At 52.8% G+C, this 19,886-nt stretch overlaps 7 protein-coding genes across 7 annotated transcripts; 5 read left to right on the top strand and 2 right to left on the bottom strand.

Moving 5' to 3' along the window:
* Positions 1–1,367: 1,367 nt before the first annotated feature.
* GCG54_00010469 (uncharacterized protein) lies at positions 1,368–1,934 on the top strand (the record flags this gene model as incomplete). The annotated part of the gene is made up of 1 exon (XM_045410392.1): positions 1,368–1,934. The coding sequence occupies one exon, from the start codon at positions 1,368–1,370 to the stop codon at positions 1,932–1,934; it is 567 nt and encodes a 188-aa protein (XP_045264351.1).
* A 1,070-nt stretch (positions 1,935–3,004) lies between these two features.
* Positions 3,005–9,537, top strand: GCG54_00010470 (uncharacterized protein; the record flags this gene model as incomplete). The annotated part of the gene is made up of 2 exons (XM_045410393.1): positions 3,005–3,326; positions 3,389–9,537. 2 exons carry the CDS (start codon positions 3,005–3,007, stop codon positions 9,535–9,537), a joined length of 6,471 nt encoding a protein of 2,156 aa, XP_045264352.1.
* A 576-nt stretch (positions 9,538–10,113) lies between these two features.
* GCG54_00010471 (putative MFS-type transporter PB1E7.08c) lies at positions 10,114–11,971 on the bottom strand (the record flags this gene model as incomplete). The annotated part of the gene is made up of 6 exons (XM_045410394.1): positions 10,114–10,321; positions 10,376–10,684; positions 10,751–11,156; positions 11,220–11,330; positions 11,393–11,663; positions 11,717–11,971. 6 exons carry the CDS (start codon positions 11,969–11,971, stop codon positions 10,114–10,116), a joined length of 1,560 nt encoding a protein of 519 aa, XP_045264353.1.
* A 568-nt stretch (positions 11,972–12,539) lies between these two features.
* Positions 12,540–12,833, top strand: GCG54_00010472 (uncharacterized protein; the record flags this gene model as incomplete). Its single annotated transcript, XM_045410395.1, has 2 exons — positions 12,540–12,713; positions 12,735–12,833. 2 exons carry the CDS (start codon positions 12,540–12,542, stop codon positions 12,831–12,833), a joined length of 273 nt encoding a protein of 90 aa, XP_045264354.1.
* Positions 12,834–12,875: 42 nt separating this feature from the next.
* Positions 12,876–13,243, top strand: GCG54_00010473 (uncharacterized protein; the record flags this gene model as incomplete). The annotated part of the gene is made up of 2 exons (XM_045410396.1): positions 12,876–13,064; positions 13,088–13,243. 2 exons carry the CDS (start codon positions 12,876–12,878, stop codon positions 13,241–13,243), a joined length of 345 nt encoding a protein of 114 aa, XP_045264355.1.
* A 125-nt stretch (positions 13,244–13,368) lies between these two features.
* On the bottom strand, positions 13,369–15,761 carry GCG54_00010474 (ATP-dependent zinc metalloprotease FtsH 3; the record flags this gene model as incomplete). The annotated part of the gene is made up of 6 exons (XM_045410397.1): positions 13,369–13,781; positions 13,847–14,044; positions 14,097–14,162; positions 14,223–14,383; positions 14,410–14,735; positions 14,793–15,761. 6 exons carry the CDS (start codon positions 15,759–15,761, stop codon positions 13,369–13,371), a joined length of 2,133 nt encoding a protein of 710 aa, XP_045264356.1.
* Positions 15,762–16,507: 746 nt separating this feature from the next.
* On the top strand, positions 16,508–19,263 carry GCG54_00010475 (uncharacterized protein; the record flags this gene model as incomplete). Its single annotated transcript, XM_045410398.1, has 3 exons — positions 16,508–17,146; positions 17,212–18,058; positions 18,131–19,263. The coding sequence occupies 3 exons, from the start codon at positions 16,508–16,510 to the stop codon at positions 19,261–19,263; spliced, it is 2,619 nt and encodes an 872-aa protein (XP_045264357.1).
* Between the last annotated feature and the right edge of the window lie 623 nt (positions 19,264–19,886).

The following is a 19,886-nucleotide window of genomic DNA, read 5'->3' on the forward strand; positions in this document are numbered from 1 at the left end:
TCATTATGAATCGCAGGTGGTCAAAGGTCACAGAATGTGACCTTTGGCTGTTCTAAGGCCAACCCCCCTGGTTAGCAGCTTGCCGCAATTGGAAAGTGCGCGAAGTGGCTTGATTAATCTAGCTACGAGCGCCCCGCGCGCGCCCGGCGACAAAGTGGTGTGGCCGATCCCTTGCTTAAAGGCGGGTTTTCGGGCAACGGGTAAACGGGTGTAAGCGAGCCGCTGCGAGAAACCCTGCAAATGGGTCTTTGGGTCGACTGGAGTACAAGCGCCTGCGCCGCACGCTCTGCTGCCTAAGTGCCATCTGACTCCGCTTGGAGAACTCTGCAAAGTCAAGGTTATGCAGAGAGATCCTCGACCGCCGCTTGCTCTAGAGTTTGAATACTTACGTTTGATTCAGGAGCATCTGAATTATCTTATCAGGTATTTTCAGCTGTCTTTTCGAGACCCCTGCTCGTGAGGGAAAGTCGAGAAGTTTGTTCGCTAAAGACGAAAGTAGTTGTTATTGGTATAAAGTAATAATTCGATTGAATTATGAACCTCTCTATTGCGGAGAATAATAACAAAGAGAGGTTAAAGTCCCCTCCCTCTTCTTGTACATTTATCCAGCACTAGGCCAGATACACCTAGGTGCTACTAATAAACTAGGCTTTTTGGTTGGTCAAAAAAGCCTTGGCTAGCCCCTGAGTTGCTGCTACCCCTCACGCAGATGTACTATAGTCAGTTGGCACTCCATAGGATAATGACTTCGAATGTAATCAACTTAAGCGATCCGAGGAAAGTATAAGCTATTCTCAACTGAGATGGTGGTGTGGTCTGAGTGCCTGAGTCCGAGGTGCCTGAGTCCGAGGAGTCAGCTGCAATATAATCCTGCGCCAAGGGCCGCGCCCACGATAGCTTAACGTTGTCTTCTTACACCGAGAGACGATCAATGCAATCGGCCTCAGCGACCTTAGCCAAGGAACGCATTGCAAGGTCATGCTTATGGTATTGCAACATCGTGCTTATGGTATTGCAACATAATGCATCATTTTACACATTCAAAGGAGACTGGTGCACGTCCACTCTCGCTTTCAACCCCTGAAGCTTCGGGAACCATGAATTACACGAGAAGTCAGCAGAGGAGAGTAGCAGCAGACCAGACTGGGCGAGAGTACCAGATGTGACGATAAGACGTCAAAGACTCTATGATGGAAGTCTCCCGGAAATGTATAAAAGGCTCGCTCCTGTCTCTGTCTATGAAAGCTCTTGACCCTATCTCTATCCACCTCAATATCTTCGGCCTCCTAGCAAAAAGACCAATCCGGCATCAAGCAACCTGTACAGCTTCACTCTCGAGATCAATTTCTCCATCTTTCCCAAGCAAAATGAAGTTCTTTGCCATTGTCAGCCTTGTCTCAGGCCTCTTCGCAACCGCCGCCTCGGCCGTCGACCTGCACCTCGAGTTTGCGGGTGGCTGTAGCACCAGCGGCGGCGGGTTCATCTGCCGGAACTGGAATCCCAACACTTGTTGCAGCGTCAACGCGGGTACCTACTTCGCCAGCGGCTCGTTCAGGGCCATCCCGGCCAACTGGAACCTCCAGTGCCGTGGCCACGCCGGGCCCAACTGCGGCTCCATTCGCGAGCAGCAGGACAGCGGCGGCCGCGACTACGTTTGCTTGGGCAACGGCCCCTTTGGCGGGACAGGCTACGGTTTTAACAACAAAAAGATGATCCGCGGTGCGACACTGGACGCCCGCGATGGCGAGGAGACCGAAGGTTGCGCCCAGCCGGACGTCCTGTACCTCGCCGACGGCACCCAGTACAACTACACCGCCATTGCCGAGGCTGGCCAGGCCATCGAGGAACTTGTCTCGCTCATCAAGACCGGCGCATCGGCCGACGATATCCCCAGCGTTGACGTATTCAAGCTCGACGAAAAGCTCGTTCTGTAAACATTAGACGCGACTTCAGGACTCATCCCGCTATCGCGCCCTCCCTGAGCCTTGCACAGATGTCCTATTGCGAGTGCTTCAGCTGTTTATTCAGGTTACGATGCGGCCTATTGCTAGGGATCGAGGCGGTTTATACGTCTCTTGTCCAGTAATTTGTCCTTTTTTATGAGGGGATGGGAGGTGGTTCTTTTCTCCTTCTTAATATGCTCAGCTTATCTGAGTATACTTGAACACTCCTTTTGTAAATTACAGTAGATTAAGCTTAGGTACTTAAATAGTAAGAGATAAGACCTTTATTACTGTAAACTACCTAATACATCCCTCCCCAAGTAAAAAGGTCGATTCAAGCTCTGGATCAAGCTCTGGATCACGTTGAGAATCACGAAATCTCTAAAGACATAGAGAAAGGGCGCCAATAATATCAGAATGCGTCGCCCACGGTTTCCGCAATAGCACAGCATGCGAGAACGAGGACTTCTGCCAGACCACATGTCACGCGCGTCCACAAACACATCATCTCGCCCCAGGGCACCATGCTCCGAGCCCAGAAAATTGCGCAAGACTGGGCTTAGTAGCCAGTCGACGTGGCTTCTCCGTCACCAACGTTCGATTATTGGCATCCCCTAGAGGATCCATCAATTCACACAATATGAAGACCCGAAAGATGTTCGCCCAGTGAGAGGGGAATCGGTTTCTAGCTCTATGCTTGGATACCCAATCATCAAAGACCTTAATATCATTAAATCAAGCAATCATTAGGGACCGCAGGAAGTCAAAGGTCCCATTTTATGCCCTTTGGCTGAGGTGCTCTGAGTCTACACCCCTTGGTTAATCAGAAACTTGCCACAAGCGGCAAGCGTGGCGAGAAACCCTGTACGTGGGACTTTGGGTCGGCTGGAGGGCGAGCGCCTGCGCCGCACGCTCTGCTGCCTAATTCCGACTCCGCTTGGAGAACTCTGCAAAGTAAAGATTGTGCATGGAGATGCTCGACCACCATCCATCTTTCTCTTATAGAGCGTAGTCTATTAATTTTGATTTAGGATATCCGAACGATCTGACCGATCTGAACCATGTCGTCAGGTATCTTCGGCGGTCTATTCGGGACCCCTGCTCGTGAAGACAAGTCGGGTAGTTTATTCGCCAAAGACGACCCAGTCATCCTTGCTCATGATGATGTGCGCGATTACAACGAAGACAACATCCTCCCTCAAATGCCAGAAACCCTTACAAGGATTCGACAATGGCTACAACCAACTGGCTACGACGATGACAGCAGCGAATACAAGAAACACCTCTCTTTTCATCTCGATGGCACTGGCGACTGGCTCTTGTCCTCTCCCAGCTATCGCACGTGGCATGATGGCAATGATGACGGCCTGCTCTGGGTCCGAGGTATGTGAGCAAGCCACAATTGATCAGAGAACTTGGAGTGAGCTGATCCTTGCGGCCCGCAGGCATACCTGGCTCGGGAAAGTCGGTCTTCGCTGCTTCCCTGATTTATCGCCTAGTTCAAGAGGACGTTCCAGTGCTGTACTTTTTCTTCCGACAGACTATCGAATCCAATCACGAACCAGTGGCTGCCCTTCGAGACTGGTTAGCACAAGTTCTCAAGTTCAGTCCGCCACTTCAATTGCGAATGAAGCGAATTCTGGATGAGAACCGCTCCCTGGACAGCGCCTCAATTGACGATTTCTGGAGTTATCTACGAATTGCGCTGGCTCAGCTTCCAAAGGCCTATTGTGTAGTGGATGCACTGGATGAAATGGACCAAACGGAACACACGCAGTCCTTCTTGAAGACCTTGGCTGAACTCGGTCAATCGAGCCATTCCAAGTTGAAAGTCGTCATGACCAGCCGACCTATAGCCATCATTGAGAAGCCGCTACGAAACGCAAAGTTCGTCAGCATTAGACTTGAAGAGGACAAGGTTGATAGAGATATCGCTGCCTATGTCCAAGACCGGCTGTCTACATCATCGATCCCAGAGGAATACCACGTTGTTATCCAAAGAGCAGTTCCAGGAAATGCCAAGGGTCTTTTTCTATACGCCAAGCTAGCGATGGACTCCTTGCTTCGCCCTGAAGCCAGCATTCGACAGGTTCTACAGAACCTGCCCTCCAATCTCGATATCATGTACAGTGATATTCTTCAAAAGCATGCTAAAAGATCCGGCGTGCCCCAGGATATTCAGATACTGGTCATACAATGGGTTACTCATGCTAGGAGACCTCTCAGATTGCTCGAAATCGCAGAGATCATCAATACTACGCAAGGTTCCAAAACATCGCTGAATCTCAAAGACACCAAGGAACTTGTTCGTGCTGCATGCGGGCCGCTTTTGGAGATTCTCCCGAACGAGACGATATGCGTCGTTCATCACTCGTTGACGGAGTTTTTGTCAGGGTCAACCACGAATCCCAAGACAAGGGATTTTCCCATTCTCGAGTATGGAGCTACTCACAATCTTCTCGCCGCTCAATGTCTCTCCTACCTCCTCTCGAGGTGTTTGGATGAGGTCCAGCTTCAACCCAGGAAGCTCCCGTTTAGGCCGGCTCACGAGTGCCCTGCAGTTGTGAACCACAAGAAACGATGGTTGGCCGCACCATTCCTGAAGTACGCCGCACTGAACTGGTATAATCATGTCAAAAAGGCAGAGTCGGCAGGTTTCGACCAAACAGAGATCAGGCACTTTCTAAATAGACTTCTCCATGGAGAGAATCTGTTGAAGTGGGTCGCTCTAGCTCAGGAAAGGAGGAATTATGTCGACGCAACGCCTCTCCTGACAGCTATTGATCTCGGTCTTGTAGACTTCACCCGAATGCTGCTGGAAAGACCTGAGGAAACAAATGACATCGATAATGCTGAGATACGTTCCTGGGCGTTGCCACGTGCCACACGGCTGGGCCATGACCGGATTGTTGATTTGCTCCTACAACATGGCAAGGACATGAACACGTTCGATGATGAGGGATACACTGCCCTCCATCATGCATCCCGACACAACTACCTGAACATCGTTACTAGGCTTCTTCATGCCGGGGCAGATCCTTTCGTGCGGGATATAGCACACACCAAAGTGAGCGACAGGTCATTTGGACTTTTCGAACAGAAGGGTTCATTAGCTTTCGACTTGGCATGCATGAGCGGCCATGAGGATGTTGCAATCGCCCTTTCATCATACTTCGACACGCCTAGCAAGGCAACCGACGCATTTCAGCGCGCAGTCCAGTCAAGATTGTTTGTGGTCGCAGACAAGATCCTGCAGAGTTCTCTGGTGGATATAAACGCAAAGATAACTGGCTCGTTCGTCGGTACCTTACTTCACGACGCTTGTGAGAAACGCGATCTGGAGTCCATCAAATGGCTCCTTGCAGCAGGCGCTGACCCGAATGTGTTGCGATCTACGCCTGGTTCCGAAGCCCGACCGCCGGGTGTGGGTGAATCTGCACTACACGCGCTGGCCTCACGGAGAGTATACGGCATTCATGCTGATCCTGGTCCCAAGGTGACGGCGGAGTGCTTTGATGCGTTGCTTCTGGCAGGAGCCAATGTGAACCAGACGAACTCTGACCTCGAGACTCCACTGCATTGCGCCCGCGATTCCTCAACTGTACGTATACTTCTCGAAGCTGGTGCAAATCCAAACGCAATTACGAGGCATGGAGAGACACTGCTACATCTCTCAAATGACCGAGAGATCATACAGATGCTTCTAGAGGATGCCAAAGCAGACACAACACTGAAGACATATGCTGGCCATACTCCTCTCCTGGAGTCATTGAGCGACGGCGAACTTGACAAAGCCATGCAACTGGTCGACTTCGGCGTCGACATGCTGGCTACCAACGGAGAAGGGGATGGAATTTTTCACTATCTTGTGGGAATCAAAGCTGATAAGGAAAAGATTATGCGCTTGATTGAGGGTCTGGTGGCTTCTGGCGCCGATATCAACATGCGAAACAAAAAGGGAGAAACAGCCCTGCACCATTTTGGATATAGACGCAATGGCTTTTGGGGGAGAGGAGTCTCCTTGGATCGTGAGGGAATTGAAGAGGAGTTCCTTTCTCGATTTGTCCGAGCCGGTGCTCGGATAGACTTGAGGGACAAAGAAGGCCAAACACCTTTGTACAACACAATTGCAAAGGCGGCCCTCTCGAGTGTCCGCGGTTTGAGGGACATCTGCGAAAAGATGATTTCCGTAGGTGCGGTTCTGGACACGATCAACGCAAAAGGACAGTCTTTGCTTCACAACTATTTATCTCACTCTCACGGTGGATTTGATATCCAATGTTTCAGATACTTGATCGAAAAAGGTATCAACCCACATCAAGCTGACTTCAACGGTAACACACTTTGGCACGTCGTTTTGCCACGTTATTGCCAGACTCTACACAAAAAGGCCAGTAGCAAGACCGGAATCTTCCAGGAGATTCTCGATCTGGGACTCAGTATAGATCAACCGAACAACGCCGGCCGGACACCCCTTCACGTTGCCAGTAGCTGGATGCCTGAATGTTTCAAGACCTCAGCTTCCAACCCCATGAAAACCCAACCAATTGGAAGCATCACCGCCTTTGACAGAGTCCTCCAGCTCCAGAATAAAGTCAACGCTTCAGACAACGAAGGAGTTACAGCTCTTCATTTGGCGTCCACGTTCTCTCCATACCACACCATGAGGCTGCTGCAAGCAGGTGCGGACCCATGGAAGACTACGAATGATGGTCTGACTGCCCTGCACCTTGCAACCCTCAACAGAAAGACGAATATCGTGGGGATACTGATCGAAGCTCTCGATAGCGTTTGCCTTAGCTCGATGGTAAACATGAGGAATACTCGAGGCAGGACACCATTGTACTATGCCTGCGCTTCCGGTACAATCGAGACTGTGAGGCTTCTATTAGAAGCAGGGGCAGAAATCGAGACGACCACATTCGAGGGTTCTGCTTGGGATGGCTGTGCCCATATTGAGGTGGCACCACCATGCGGACCCTCGTACATGATTGGTTCCATGAATAAGTTCGATAAGCCGGACCACGGATATGTTAAAGTCTTTGGACAGGGACTGCCTCAATCTCATTCCCATTCTCAGTCCTCATCGGAGCATCTTTTTGAAATTTTAGAGCTCCTCATCCGCACTGCAGACTGCAAAGCTGAAACGATTGACAAGACAATCACGGCTGCTGCGCACATCAAGAAGGAGTTCACCGTTGAATGCCTCCTGCATGCTCGAGAGTCACTTCAACTTCAACAAAATTTCATGTCTGAGGAAGTCGAAACAGCCAGATTTGTTGCGGGGATAGTGCAGCTCTGTTATGGCGCTTCAACAGAGAGGCCACGTATTTATGGTCGTCTTCCAAACCCCCACGATGTTCATTCACACAAGCTCTGGGATCTTAGGTTCCCGGGACTCGCAGCCCAGGAGCGGAAAAAGATCGACTGTCTTGAGCTCAGCAACGACAAAAGAAGTATTGTACACGATTTAATCTCTCGCGGCGACGCTTCAAACCTTGCCGATCTTTTGACTTCGGAAATCACCTCCAAGTTGGAGGATCCCGCGTGGTGCGTGGAACATGAGAAGGGTAGCGGATATATGATTCACCCGCTTCTCATCACGGCTTGCTCGCGTGAACAGCCGAATATGGATGTTTTGCGCGTACTGGTTGAGTCCGTCGGCGTTAATCTTAACTCGCTCAGTCGACCAAAACCCGGATGGCATCTTGCAAGCCAATCTGCTCTTCACACTGTCGTGAAAGGCGATTTCTGGTGGCAAATCAGTCAAGCTCTGCCTTACCTTATCAATAAAGGAGCCAACATAGAAATTCGCGATGGAGAAGGCCGAACACCGCTAAACTATGCCCTCAGTCACGCCGGGACAATCATATTCCAGAGAAAGGCTGTTGAAACACTGATTGAGCTCGGCGCAGATGTCAACTCTGTCGATGACAAAGGCAAGTCCTGTCTAGCTCGAGCAAGAGTTGATACGGGTCTCACAAAACTCCTTCTGGACCATGGCGCCATCGTCACATACTCTGCGCTCACAGCGGCCATTGATGACAGAGACGCCGATGGTCTTGAGCTTCTTCTGTCAAGTGGTGCGGATGTTAATGAACGGGAAACCAAAGACCTAAGCAAGCCCAAGACAGAGCATGCTATGTGGATGCAATCAGTCTTCTCAACGCCGTCTTGGAAATTGAATCCATTTCAGGTCGGTCACCGTGGTCGCCCGGCCAACCTACATGGACTCCCACCCTTTGCTATGCACCTCTTGCATCATGCAGCATGGAAGCAATGTAGTTCTGGTCTCGACGCCGAGGGTATCTCCGCATACGACAGGATTGCTAGAATTCTGATTCATCATGGAGCGGATTTATGCACACGATATGAGGGTACAACAGTTGCTCACGCCGTTCTCAGCCTAGGTTGCTTCTCGTGGATCTCTCACGAGCTCCCTCTCGAGCATGTGGATACACGCGATGACTCTGGAGAGACATTGCTCCTGTCTGCATGTCAGTGGGATGACCCCATCACTGGTAAATTCGTCAACTACAGCACGGAGAACATCGCTGAGCTTCCTCCTGTCCAAATCCTGGTCAAAAGGGGCGCTGATATTCGGGCTTATGATAACAAAGGTTGCAATGTCCTCCACAAACTCTTCCCTGCTGAGGGAAAGACACTGGAGGCGGTGAGATATTTTCTTTCGCAGGCTCCAGAGCTTGTCAATCAAGTATCTGAAGATGGCACCGCCCCTCTCCATCTAGCAACGTCATCGAGCGAGGTCAGACTGCTGCTTGATGCAGGTGCAGACCCATCCATCCGAGATAACCGTGGTCAAACTGCACTGTACCTTGCTGTATCGCGTCTCAAAGATAATACAGATGTCGTGGATGCGTTAATTGATGCCGGCAGCGATCCATATACTTCCGCAAAGGATGGGAACACGGTGTTCCATCTCCTTTTAGGCGGAGTCTTCAACGTCGCAGAGGATGGAGTCGTCGTCGGCCCCAGACGTCAACTCTTGGACCGGCTTTTGGCCTTGGGCGTTGACATAAATCTTCCCAATAGCATTGGGGAGACACCTGTGTTCTCATTCTTCCGGTCTGGTCACATAGATCGTTTCTCATCATGGGCCACGACTCAAGAAGCCAAGACGAATGTCGGGAACCACCTGGTCTCTCAGACTGGGCCCTCCCTGTTCTCACCCCGGCCCGTACTTGAGAGCAAACCTGGCCTTTTTGGGAATCCAGTTGGGCGAAAAGAAAATTTCGAAGCACTCGAGAATCCTGTTTTTGATCTTTTGGAGAAGAAGGGGGTGGATTTCGGCGTGGTGAATCATGCAAAGGAGACGCTGCTGCATATCGTGGCTGCTGAGAGAAACAAATCGCACATCCAAGAAAGGAGATTCCAGTATCTCATTGGCAAGGGATTGGATACTTCAGCAGAGGATAAACAACAGAGAACACCATTAGATGTGGCGGCTGCTTTGGGCAACAGGCATATCACGAACCTATTTGAGGCGAAGCATGGTGGGCTGCGTGATGACGGTGCTGAATACTCGTCATGTCCTCAGCCTTCACCAACCGGTCCATTTCAACTCTTCAGATAGTGGATAATTAAATTCAGTTTGGGTTCCTAATCTTTCATCAGATATCGTAAGGTCTTGCCATCTTCAGTGCATGACGACGCCGAAGATAGTGAACAAACATAGGAAGAGGTTTGCTAGCCGGGCAATGCTAATTGGCTATCTGGGCAGTACCCTCTATAAATTTAATCGTAGTACATATATACTTCGATCTAATGATAGACGACGACGATAGACGATAATAATAGACTACAACGATAGCGATAGTAACGATAATAGCGACGAGAATAGTAATAATAATAGTAATAATAATAGTAATAATAATAGTAATAATAATAGTAATAATAATAGTAACAATAATAGTAATAATAATAGTAACAATAATAGTAAGGATTAGAAATTGAAATGCTTTAAAATAAGGGGTAATACACGTTAAACCCTGCCCGGATAGCCAACTGACACTGCCCGGTTAGCAAAACTCCATAGGAATTGCCTTTTTCATCTTCATATGAAAGTCATGTCTTGGTCTCAGATATTTGCGTCGCGAAACATAGTCACAAGAGTTACACAAGCAACGAGTTCCTGCATGCTAAACGGGCTTCAGAAGGGAACTGTGTCAACCGGCAAAACCAGGCCAATCAACCCAATGGCCGCAAAGCAAGCGCACGCAACCCATATTGGAGCCGAAGTAGTGACATCAGAGTATGTGGCAATGAAAGGAGCAATGAGTGACGCAAAACGCCCAACGGCCATAAGCAACCCATTGCCCAGGCCACGGTTCTCCACGTTGAGGGCTTGCGGGGTGTACCTTAGGTATATAATTCAGTATACCATGCTCCACACAGGGAAATTGAACACTTACGCGTAAATAATAGCGTACATGGCATTCAGCCAGAAGTTTACCATGGAGGAGAACGCTAGATTCTCAGCAGGGTTCTTTACCGAGGTGAAGGCACCTGCGAATGCAGCACATGCAGCACCGGTAAACACGAGTGATTTGCGACTTCGGAGCCACTTGTTTGATACCATCCAAGTGCTCAGAATAGGCCCGAATATGCCAACGACTGACGAGATTGTCCAGTCTCGGTATGTGGTGTAGTTGCTTGAGTCGCCGAGGTCCGCGCCGTGCGCGCGCAGATAGTATGGAAGAAAAATTGTGAAAAGGGGGTACCTGAAAATGATAACTTAGCCATGCACCATTCTCGAGTTGGCTTGAGATTATATCAAAACGACTTACGCGATGCCGACCAACATCCATAGCATCGTCAGACAGATCATCAACCTAATTTGCGTCCTCCCCTTAAACAACCTGCCCGCGCGGTGGATGTTTTCGCCAAATGACATCGTCTTCACTTCTTCTGTGGACCCAGTTCTAATGAACTGGTCGGCGGAAATTGTGTAGGTCGAATTGTTCATCGCGCTGATACGATTGATGACATCCACGCCCTCGTCAATGCGGCCGCAAGTCACTAGCCACCTAGGAGATTCGTGCGTCCGAAGCACTAGAGTCCGAACAATTGACATTACGAGGCATAACCCACCCAGGAGGATGTACAGATACCGCCATCCCATGTTTGCAGACTTGGGACATGTGTCTGGTGTTGCATCCTGCGGGCAGCTGAAGGGTACGACGAAGGCCCATCCTAGACTATGATTTAGCTTTTGTGCCAATTTGACCCTATGTCGGGATGATCAGCGAGTCTCACCAAAGATGCCGGTGATAGTATTCCCTAGTCCCCAAACACACGCAAGTCCGGCAAGCATAAAGGACCATCGCTGAGGGATGTTCTCAGCAAGAATGGTGAGATCAATCGCGACTGTGGGGAGCATCAGTGTTGTCAGCATCAGTCATTTCCTACTCCCCAGTAGAGAGACTTACGGTTTCCGCCTCCGAAGAAGCCACAGACAGCAACCCATACGTTAATAGCCGCCCAGTTAGGAGACGAAGCAGCAAGCATAGTAGCAACGGAGATGCCAAATATCGACAGCTGCCACACTATCCTCCTCCCAATATTATCCGCAAGCAGGCCCATTAAAACCGCGCCGATGAACAAGCCGGCGTAGTTGGACGCTGGGAGCAAAGTGGAGCGTTTCGGCGCGAACTCGGGTATCAGCAGGGGTCCGACGAGAGAGATTGATACAAGGAGCATCTGCATCCATGTCCGTGTTAGTACATGCCTTTGATGGATGCTGGAGTACCGACCTGATCCGCAAGGAAGCCAAAGCCGCAAGAAAGCGCCAGCTGCCATTGGAACCGTCCGAATCCAATGGCCTCGACAGCTTCGTCAATCACCCTGAGGTTTATTTCCACTTCACTGAGTGCATGTGTAGTGCTGGATGTGTACTCGACTGTTGTGCCACGGCCGTTGCTTGGAATGGGTGCGATCGGCTTTCCGAGATCATCCACCTTTTCCACGGGCTCATCGTCAACGCTCTTGCGATGTGTGTGTGTGTCCATGATGCTTTCTAAACACTTCGTAGAATATCGAGTGGCTGGATCTGGTGGGTTGCCCTTCACTGCCAAGTGGGTATCATCAACTCCAACCAACTACCTATGCTAGTCACCCGAGAGATCATATAGTCATCCCCTAAACTTCATTCTAACCACTTGTGTTCATGTTCATCCGGCCTTTCGGCGTTAACGAACAATACCTCCTCTACCTGTACCCCAGATATGCCAAGCACTAACCGTCTTCTAGCAGAGGCAATGCCCCTCTGGTGAGAGAGACCTCGCGCGGAGTAAAGTGGGGACGGCCAGGCCGGAGTTGACATCCTGCGGGGACGGTCCGGACTCCCCGCCTCACGGCATGCATACCCCGCCTCTCATGATAGCGCTGATTCCCTAAAGCGGCAATTCTAGCCTGAACATCCCGGCCAGACCACCTTTGACGCTGATAAGAGGCAACCTTATCTTGCCCCCGCAGTCAGAGCTGTCTAGATGGCTTCTTCGGTTGACGATATCCAACGGCAAGGACTCGCAGCCGATAGATTCCTCGTGTTTGGTCTTGTTGACACCGTCTGAAACAATGGCAGTTCAGTGCTACTTCCTAAGTCCCAACGAGGATGCCCCTAACAGCCGTCTTCCGGTGCTTCACTATCGCAATGTCCTCCCAGAACCCAGAGACGAGGCTTCAGTGACGGATTTCTTGACGAGGAACAGATGGGAAAAGAGAGTACGAAACATTCTGTTGATGATTGTCGTCAGTGTCTCATCAGAATAGGGCACATGGGGACACATTGGCATCCGCCATTTTCATCCGAATAGCCACGAATGCTATGGTCAGTACAAAGCTCGTTGTTTCGTCGGTCCGTTGTTCTAATATCTCTGTGTCAATGAAGGAATATTTCAGGGACATTCCAAAATGCTGCTTGGGAAGATCTCCACCGGTCGGGGGATCGAAGTGGACGTGCAAACCGGCGATGTCATCGTTCTTCCAGCCGGAACAGCGCATTCCTCGCTATCAAGCTCCGCTGACTACCGGTACATCGGAGTCTATCCTCAAGTAGGTCTCTCTCTATTTGAAAAGCTTGTCACGCTCGTCTCCCTGAATGTGTGCCAACCATCTGTGTGCAGGATTGCCCCAAGTGGCGAAACGAGATGGGCAAAAAGCCGGCAGGAGAGTTCAAAACCGTCATCAAGAGCGTTGAGATGCCAGAAGAGGACCCAGTGTATGGAAGAAATGGTCCATTGACTCAACTTTGGAATAAGGACATACTTGCCAAGCTATAAATCAGACTCATTTGAAAATGTGACCACTTCACCATCATTGATGCCGCAGGGCCTTCTTGATCTCCTCCAACAACAGCGATCTAGTACTATTTTGAGCCCAGCTTTTGTCATCATGGCTTCTCGTCTTAGACCTCATCTACTAAGCCAGTGTCAACACTTCCCATAGCCGCCGGCTTCCCTCGTCTGACCCTCAGTACGGCTCTCACATGCGTCATTCCCAACGGCGCTCCGTCGCGCACCGCAAGCAGTGACGCAGTCTTGACCACGTTCTTGATCTCGCGACCGTTCAGGTCAAGCTTTGCCAGCGCCTTGAAGTCTTCCTCCTCGAGACGGAATTGCCGGGGTTCCAGCGCCCCGGTCGCGTCGAGCTTGCGGCGGTCAATGAAGACCTTCCAAACGTGCAGCCGTGAGTCAAAGTCGAGCGCAGGGTAGTTGATGGTCAGATGTATGCGGGACTCAAACGCCGGGTCGAAAGCTTCCACGCGGTTGGTGGTCAGGAGCATGACGCCTTTGTAGTATTCCAAGAGTCTGAGGAAAACTAGTCTCGGGGGTTAGATAGACGGGACTATCGGTGATCGTGCAGAAATCCAGGTAGATACTCACCTGAGACAATCTGATTGCGCTGGAGGTCAGAAGCTCGTCTCTTCTCGAGGAAGATGTCGCATTCGTCGAGGAGCAGCACGGCTTGCCACTTGGCGCACATCTCAAGCACGCGCCGGAGGGAGTCTTCGACATCATCGGCGGTTATTCCGAGTTCGCCAGCGCTCATGGCGTAAAGAGGCTTCTTCATCGCCTCGGCCACTATGCTATTTGTCAGTATTGGCCTGTGGGAACGGAGAGTAGCTGCACATACTTGACTCTGCCGTGAGGGTCTTTCCCACTCCCGGCTCTCCGCTGAGAAGCATGATGATTCCCTGGCCTGGTTCAGTTAGCGGTATGAAAACTGCATACATGTGGTTAGTGAAGGGCGGGCACTCACCTTTGCCACGAATCATATCGTCAAAGGCACTGGCTGAAGACATCTGTGCCTCGACGAAGGCGCGTACGATAGTCTTGTAGTCGTGCGGCAAGACAAGCTGGTCGAAAGCCCCCTCGTTCCACTCCACCTCTGTCACGGAGTCGATGAAGAAGAGCCCTATGCTAGTATTAGCCATGACCTCTCATACCGAGGGTGGAAAATACCCCATTTCTTCGACGTCAAGTCAAAGCCCCGCACCATAGGCGAAGCAAGTTCGCGCTGGTTCGCAGTCAACTCCTTGTCTGCCTCATTCGCCAGGCCCGCTGTTGCAGATTCGACATATCGCATTCTGCCTCGACGCGGCGGGCTGTACGGCAAGCCGTAACTCCCCCGCCGGCCTTTCATCCGACCCTTGAGAGCACCCAACTTCTCCTTGTCAGCCTTGGGGTCCCTCAATTTTTTCAAGCGAGGAGCGACCTGGTATTCGTAACGACAGTAGGACTCGCCGTCGATGATGATGCGGCCATGCTCAATCTTGGCTCTGGTCAGACCATGGTTATCTCAGAGGTGGTTGAACTGAGGTCTACTTACCTGACGCCTCTCCACACCTTTGAAGTCGCCGTGTCCAAATTCGAACGTTCCGGAATAGCCCTTGTAATGGAATCCCTTGTAGCCCTCAAACAGCTTCCCTCTTGCTTCAAGCTGTTCCCGGATCTTCTTCATCCCCGGGTGCAGATTACTGGGATAGATGGACAGCTCCTGGATCGGCAACAAATCATCAAACATGTGAACCTCAAACACCTTTGAAGCAAGCCCGAATCTCAAGCCATCTGTGTCAACAAACTGAGATTTCAGCGTAAACACGACACTCCCATCAGACCGCGGCTCATATCGCGCATTCTTGATCAGAAACAACCGATCCTGGTCGTCAACCCGCGCATACGCCTCCGTATCGGGCTCGAAAAGCGTCCAGAGGTAATCAAACGAGACCACCTCATTCTTCCTCAGGTCCCGCGCGCGCTCAATGTGCGGCTTGATCTCCGGCGCCAGCACATCATACAGCAGCTTCACATGCTGCCTCGCCAGCTCGTCCGCCCCCTCCTCGTCCTCCACGCACTTCTGCAGCGCCCGCCAGCGGTGGAAGAACGGCTGGAACGGCGCCTTGAACTCGACCTTCTTCAGCGTCGTGCTGATGCCGGGGTAACCCTGGAACACGTCGCCCAGCGCGCGCTTGATGTGCGGGCTGTTGACGATGACGGAGTGCAGCGCGAGGACGTTGCCGTCAGTCGCCTCGACGTTGACCTCGCGGCGCACGATGAGGGCGAACTTGGCCGAGGCGGCAGCGGAGCCCGCAAGGCCGACGTACTCGGGCGCCCAGTCCTCCCAGAGGTCGCGTCGGCTCTTGCGGTAGAACTCCTTGACCTCGGGCGTCTGGCCGATGTCGGTGAGTTTGGTCTTTTCCTCGTCGTCGGAGGATCGGGAGCGCCGGCGGGGAGGGCGTTGCGGGCGGCTGTCGTCTGAGGAGTAGGCGGCGCTGGAGTAGGAGTCTGGGGTGTCCATTGTGAAGGTTTGCTTTGTGTTAGGGGATGGGAGCTGTCAGGTTGTGAAAGAAGGATATGATTGATGAGTTAAGGAGAAGGACTATTCGATTTATTAGATCCCCCACTGCGGCTGAGAGCTGCTGTCATCCTGGCCATAAGGCAGACCGTGAAAGCCCATGATGACTGCATCCGCTAGCGCAGTCGTCTGAGGCCAATCCGTCATCTTGCCAGTGTCATTGGACCACGTTACGTACGACGAGAGTCCGGAGCAAGAACACAACAGTCGATGTCCTACTACACCACTGAGCTTAGTTGTACCGAGCGATGTTTTCTGTGGCTGCACATAGTATTTCGACACACTCGTGCAAACGGCATTTTGTACCTTCTCTAACGTAGTGACTTAATATTGAGGTATGAATTCATGTTAGCCTTGAAGTTGAGATAAATGGGCATGCTATGGCAACAGAGTTGGCGGAGAAAGGGTACGCATACATGCCGACCAAGACGCAGGCCTCGCGTTACAACCCGTTTAGTGGTGTTCGTACATGCTTGCCATACATCGACAGGGCCTTCATGATTTCTCGGACTTGATGATGGAACCTCAGCATTATTGGCCCGCAGCAATCCGTATGCAGGTCAGATAGGGCGGCAAATAAGAGAAGGCGCTCCAACTAGGCAGCAACAATTGCGCCAACGATAAAGCTGACGTTACGCAGACCACAGTTTCCATTTCTTGGCGTCACAACGTAGACCAGGAACCCAATCATGGAGGACGACATCCGCAACGCCAACATCTCCAACCTCAAATTCTCCTCCCAAATCGACGGGATCCTAAAACACGCCGGCCCGCGCGACAACGCCAAGCGCTGGGCGCGGAATCTCCGCTTCCTCACTTTCGACAACGGCGCCGACCAACACGATGCCGCAACCTCGACCCCGACCCGGGGGCAATGCCGGCGATGCGCCGAGAGGGTCCCGGCGCCGGCGGGGCACATGTGCGCCGCGCACGCCAACATCCGGCCCACCCCGGAGTCGCTGGCGGCGTGGGAACTGAAGCTGGCCGATTTCCCGGACCCGTGCACCCATGTAGAGGATTTGACCTGCGACGGGTGCCAGCATGTTCCTCTCTTCCCGAATACGGGGACGGTCTCGACGTTCCGGATTCGAAGGGCTGTGGTGACGGAGGAGGATGCGGTGTTTTCGGAGTGTCGCCATTTTGTAGCTGTGTCGTACTGCTGGGAAAGCCAGCCGTCGGATGATGACGGCGAGGCAGCGTCTCTTCCGCCGTATACCGTTATCGAAGAGGATGGCACAAAACGCGCGATGAGGGCTCCCCGCGCCACGATTGACCGCGTGGTGAGATTTGCGAGGGAGAATGGGTTTCGAATGATATGGATTGACCAAGTACCACACCCTCCCGTCTCTTGATATGCCAACCACTTCAACGTCGTTCAACTGACACCATCCAGGAGTGCATCGACCAAGCCAACCCCTCCGAAAAGGAACTCGGCATCCAGTCAATGGACCTCGTCTACCAGCGCGCGCACACCTGCATCGGCCTCATGTCCACCCTCTGGACCCAAGCCCACCTCGAAGCCCTCCTCCTCCAAGCCGAGCTCCGCCACGAAGACTCCGGCGCCGCCTCCCCCCACCGCCGCGGCGCCGCCCCCGTCCGCAAACCTCGCCCTCCGATGCAGCACTTCGCCAACGACCTCATCTCCGCCGTCTTCGCGCTCATCACCGACCGCTGGACAACCAGAGCCTGGGTCCTCCAGGAATCCTTCGTGTCCGCCGACCGCATGCTGCTCCTCTTCCCCCGCGACCCCTCCACCGATACCACAGGCTGGTGGCTAATCTGCCACGAAAAGTCCCTCTCCGAGACCGCAGTCTGCATCCTCATGCTCCAGGACGCGCTCGAGAACCACGTCCTGCCCTACCTCACCCCGCTGCTCTCTCCTTCCCCAGCAAACCCGTCGTCGTCCATGGCCGTCGAGCTGTTCGAGAGGGTGCGCTTCTTCTACCCCCGCGCCATCGACAACGACTTCCGCATCGGCCTGGGCGCCGACTTCTGGGACCGCAAGCGCTGCGACGCCGCCACCGCGCTCGCCTTCCTCAACCAGCGGGATCTGTTCCGCGTCGCGGACCGGGTGGCCATCCTCGCGAACCTGTGCGGGTACGAGCAGCGGCTCGATACCGTCGAACTCGAAAAGGGCGGGTACGGGCTGTCACATTGTCTGCTGGCGCTCGCACTCCTCAACGGGGACCTGTCGTTGCTGGTGCCCGAGATGTATAAGACGCCGGAGGGGTATCCGCTGTGTAAGTCAACGCCAACTCACCCACCACCACAAACTCACAAGCCGGCAGCATTCCCATCCGGTCGAGACGCAGACTTCACCTTCCTCCACTCCCTCACCCGCACCCTCCGCCTCTCCGACGCAGCAACCCTCACACCCTCCTCCAACACCGCCGTCCCAGACGACCCGCGCCTCTACACCCTCTCCTCCAAAGGCCTCTCCCTCGCCGGCACCCTCTGGAAAGTAACCTCCTTCGTCTCCCTCGAGCCCATCAAGCTCAAATACGCCTCCGCCTGGCACCGCGCCAAACTCCCCGGCGTACCCCCCTCAACCCGCCGACAAGCCCTCACGCACATCCTCCACGAGACCCTCACCCTCCTCAAAGCCCGCAACATGCTCCAGCTCGCCGACGCAATCTTCAACTCCACCTCGGACGCAAAGTACCGCGCCCAAACCCCGGACACGCCCCTCGAGTCCGTCCTGCAGATCCCAGAGGACACAAACATCGCGAACCGGGATGGCATGTTCTGGTTCAGCTGGGCGGTGGCTGAGAAGCTCCCCCACCAGGCCTGGATCGCCGACCGCATCATGGAGCTCGGCGGGGTCTGGGTCGCGGAGCCCGTGGACGCGGGATACCTCCCCTTCAACCCTCACCCACCATCCCCCGACCCCGAGTCCGAGCCCGCCGCCGCAGTGCCGGGGGCGGAACAATGGCCCTCCCTCCTCTCAGACCTCGACCCGTCCGCCATGATCTCCTTCTTCCGCTCCACCTCCGCCCACCTGTCCACCCAAACCCACGCGGAACGCCTGCTGCAGATATCCCTCCTAACCAAATTCATCGACCTCATGAACGACCGCTTTCTCAGCACCTCATCACGCTCAAAATCCGCCAGTCCGCTGCGCAACATGGTTCCGATACGGATGTACTCTGGCCTCCTGGCCGGCCAAATCTCCGCGTCAGAGTTCACCGACCGCCGGGCTGTCTTCGACCTCGGCGGGGAGGATGCGCTGGGCACGCTGGTGCTGACGCCGTTCCAGGCACAGCTGGAGTCGATCCCGCGGTCGAAGACGCGGGGGCTCAGCGTGTCGTGGGTCGTGGAGGAGGTCGAGAGGAGCGAGGATAGCGGGGTCGGCGAGGAGGAAGAGATGAGGTTCCGGGTGATGGGGACGGTGAAGGGGATGTGGCGGTTTACGTTGCTTCATTCTGGGCGGTATACATTGGTATGATGCTTCAACGAACTTACTTAAGCATAGTTGACATAGGCGCCTGAAGTCAGCAAACAACACAGAAAGAACAAGCTGAAGACATATCGTGACGGTGCATGATGACACAGAAACAACAAGCTGAAGACATATCGTGACGGTGCATGATGCCATTGGTTTAAAATGCTACCTTCTAACCCTCTCCTCTATCTTTACACTTCTCTTTCGTACATGTACACAGGACCGTCCCGGGCACGTCCTAGCATGCGTAAGCATACTCACACAACCATGCTCTCCGAGCTCACAACGCAAAAGAACGCAACCTAAAAATACATAAGAGTAGGGGGTGTGTGGTGGTGGGCGGATGTCGTTTCTCGCAGCGTTTACATAGTCAGTCTCATCAACATCACAAGCTTCACTTCGGGCACGAAAACCAAAGCAAGCGTTACTCGTGAGATGTGTGTGCGTGTGTGGTACTGCGTGATGGGCAGGGAGACGCGAAACGAGAAAAAAACAACGAAAACAGGAAACGGATGAAAAAGAGATTAAGGAAATATTTCTCGTTGGAGGTCGCCCTCCATAAATGCATGTTGATGCATGCTCCCAATGCAGTGCAGAGTGTTCGTCATCGTTGCCCAAGACGTGTA

Source organism: Colletotrichum gloeosporioides, assembly GCF_011800055.1.
Source record: "Colletotrichum gloeosporioides strain Lc1 chromosome Unknown consensus_46, whole genome shotgun sequence".
Taxonomy (NCBI): domain Eukaryota; kingdom Fungi; phylum Ascomycota; class Sordariomycetes; order Glomerellales; family Glomerellaceae; genus Colletotrichum; species Colletotrichum gloeosporioides.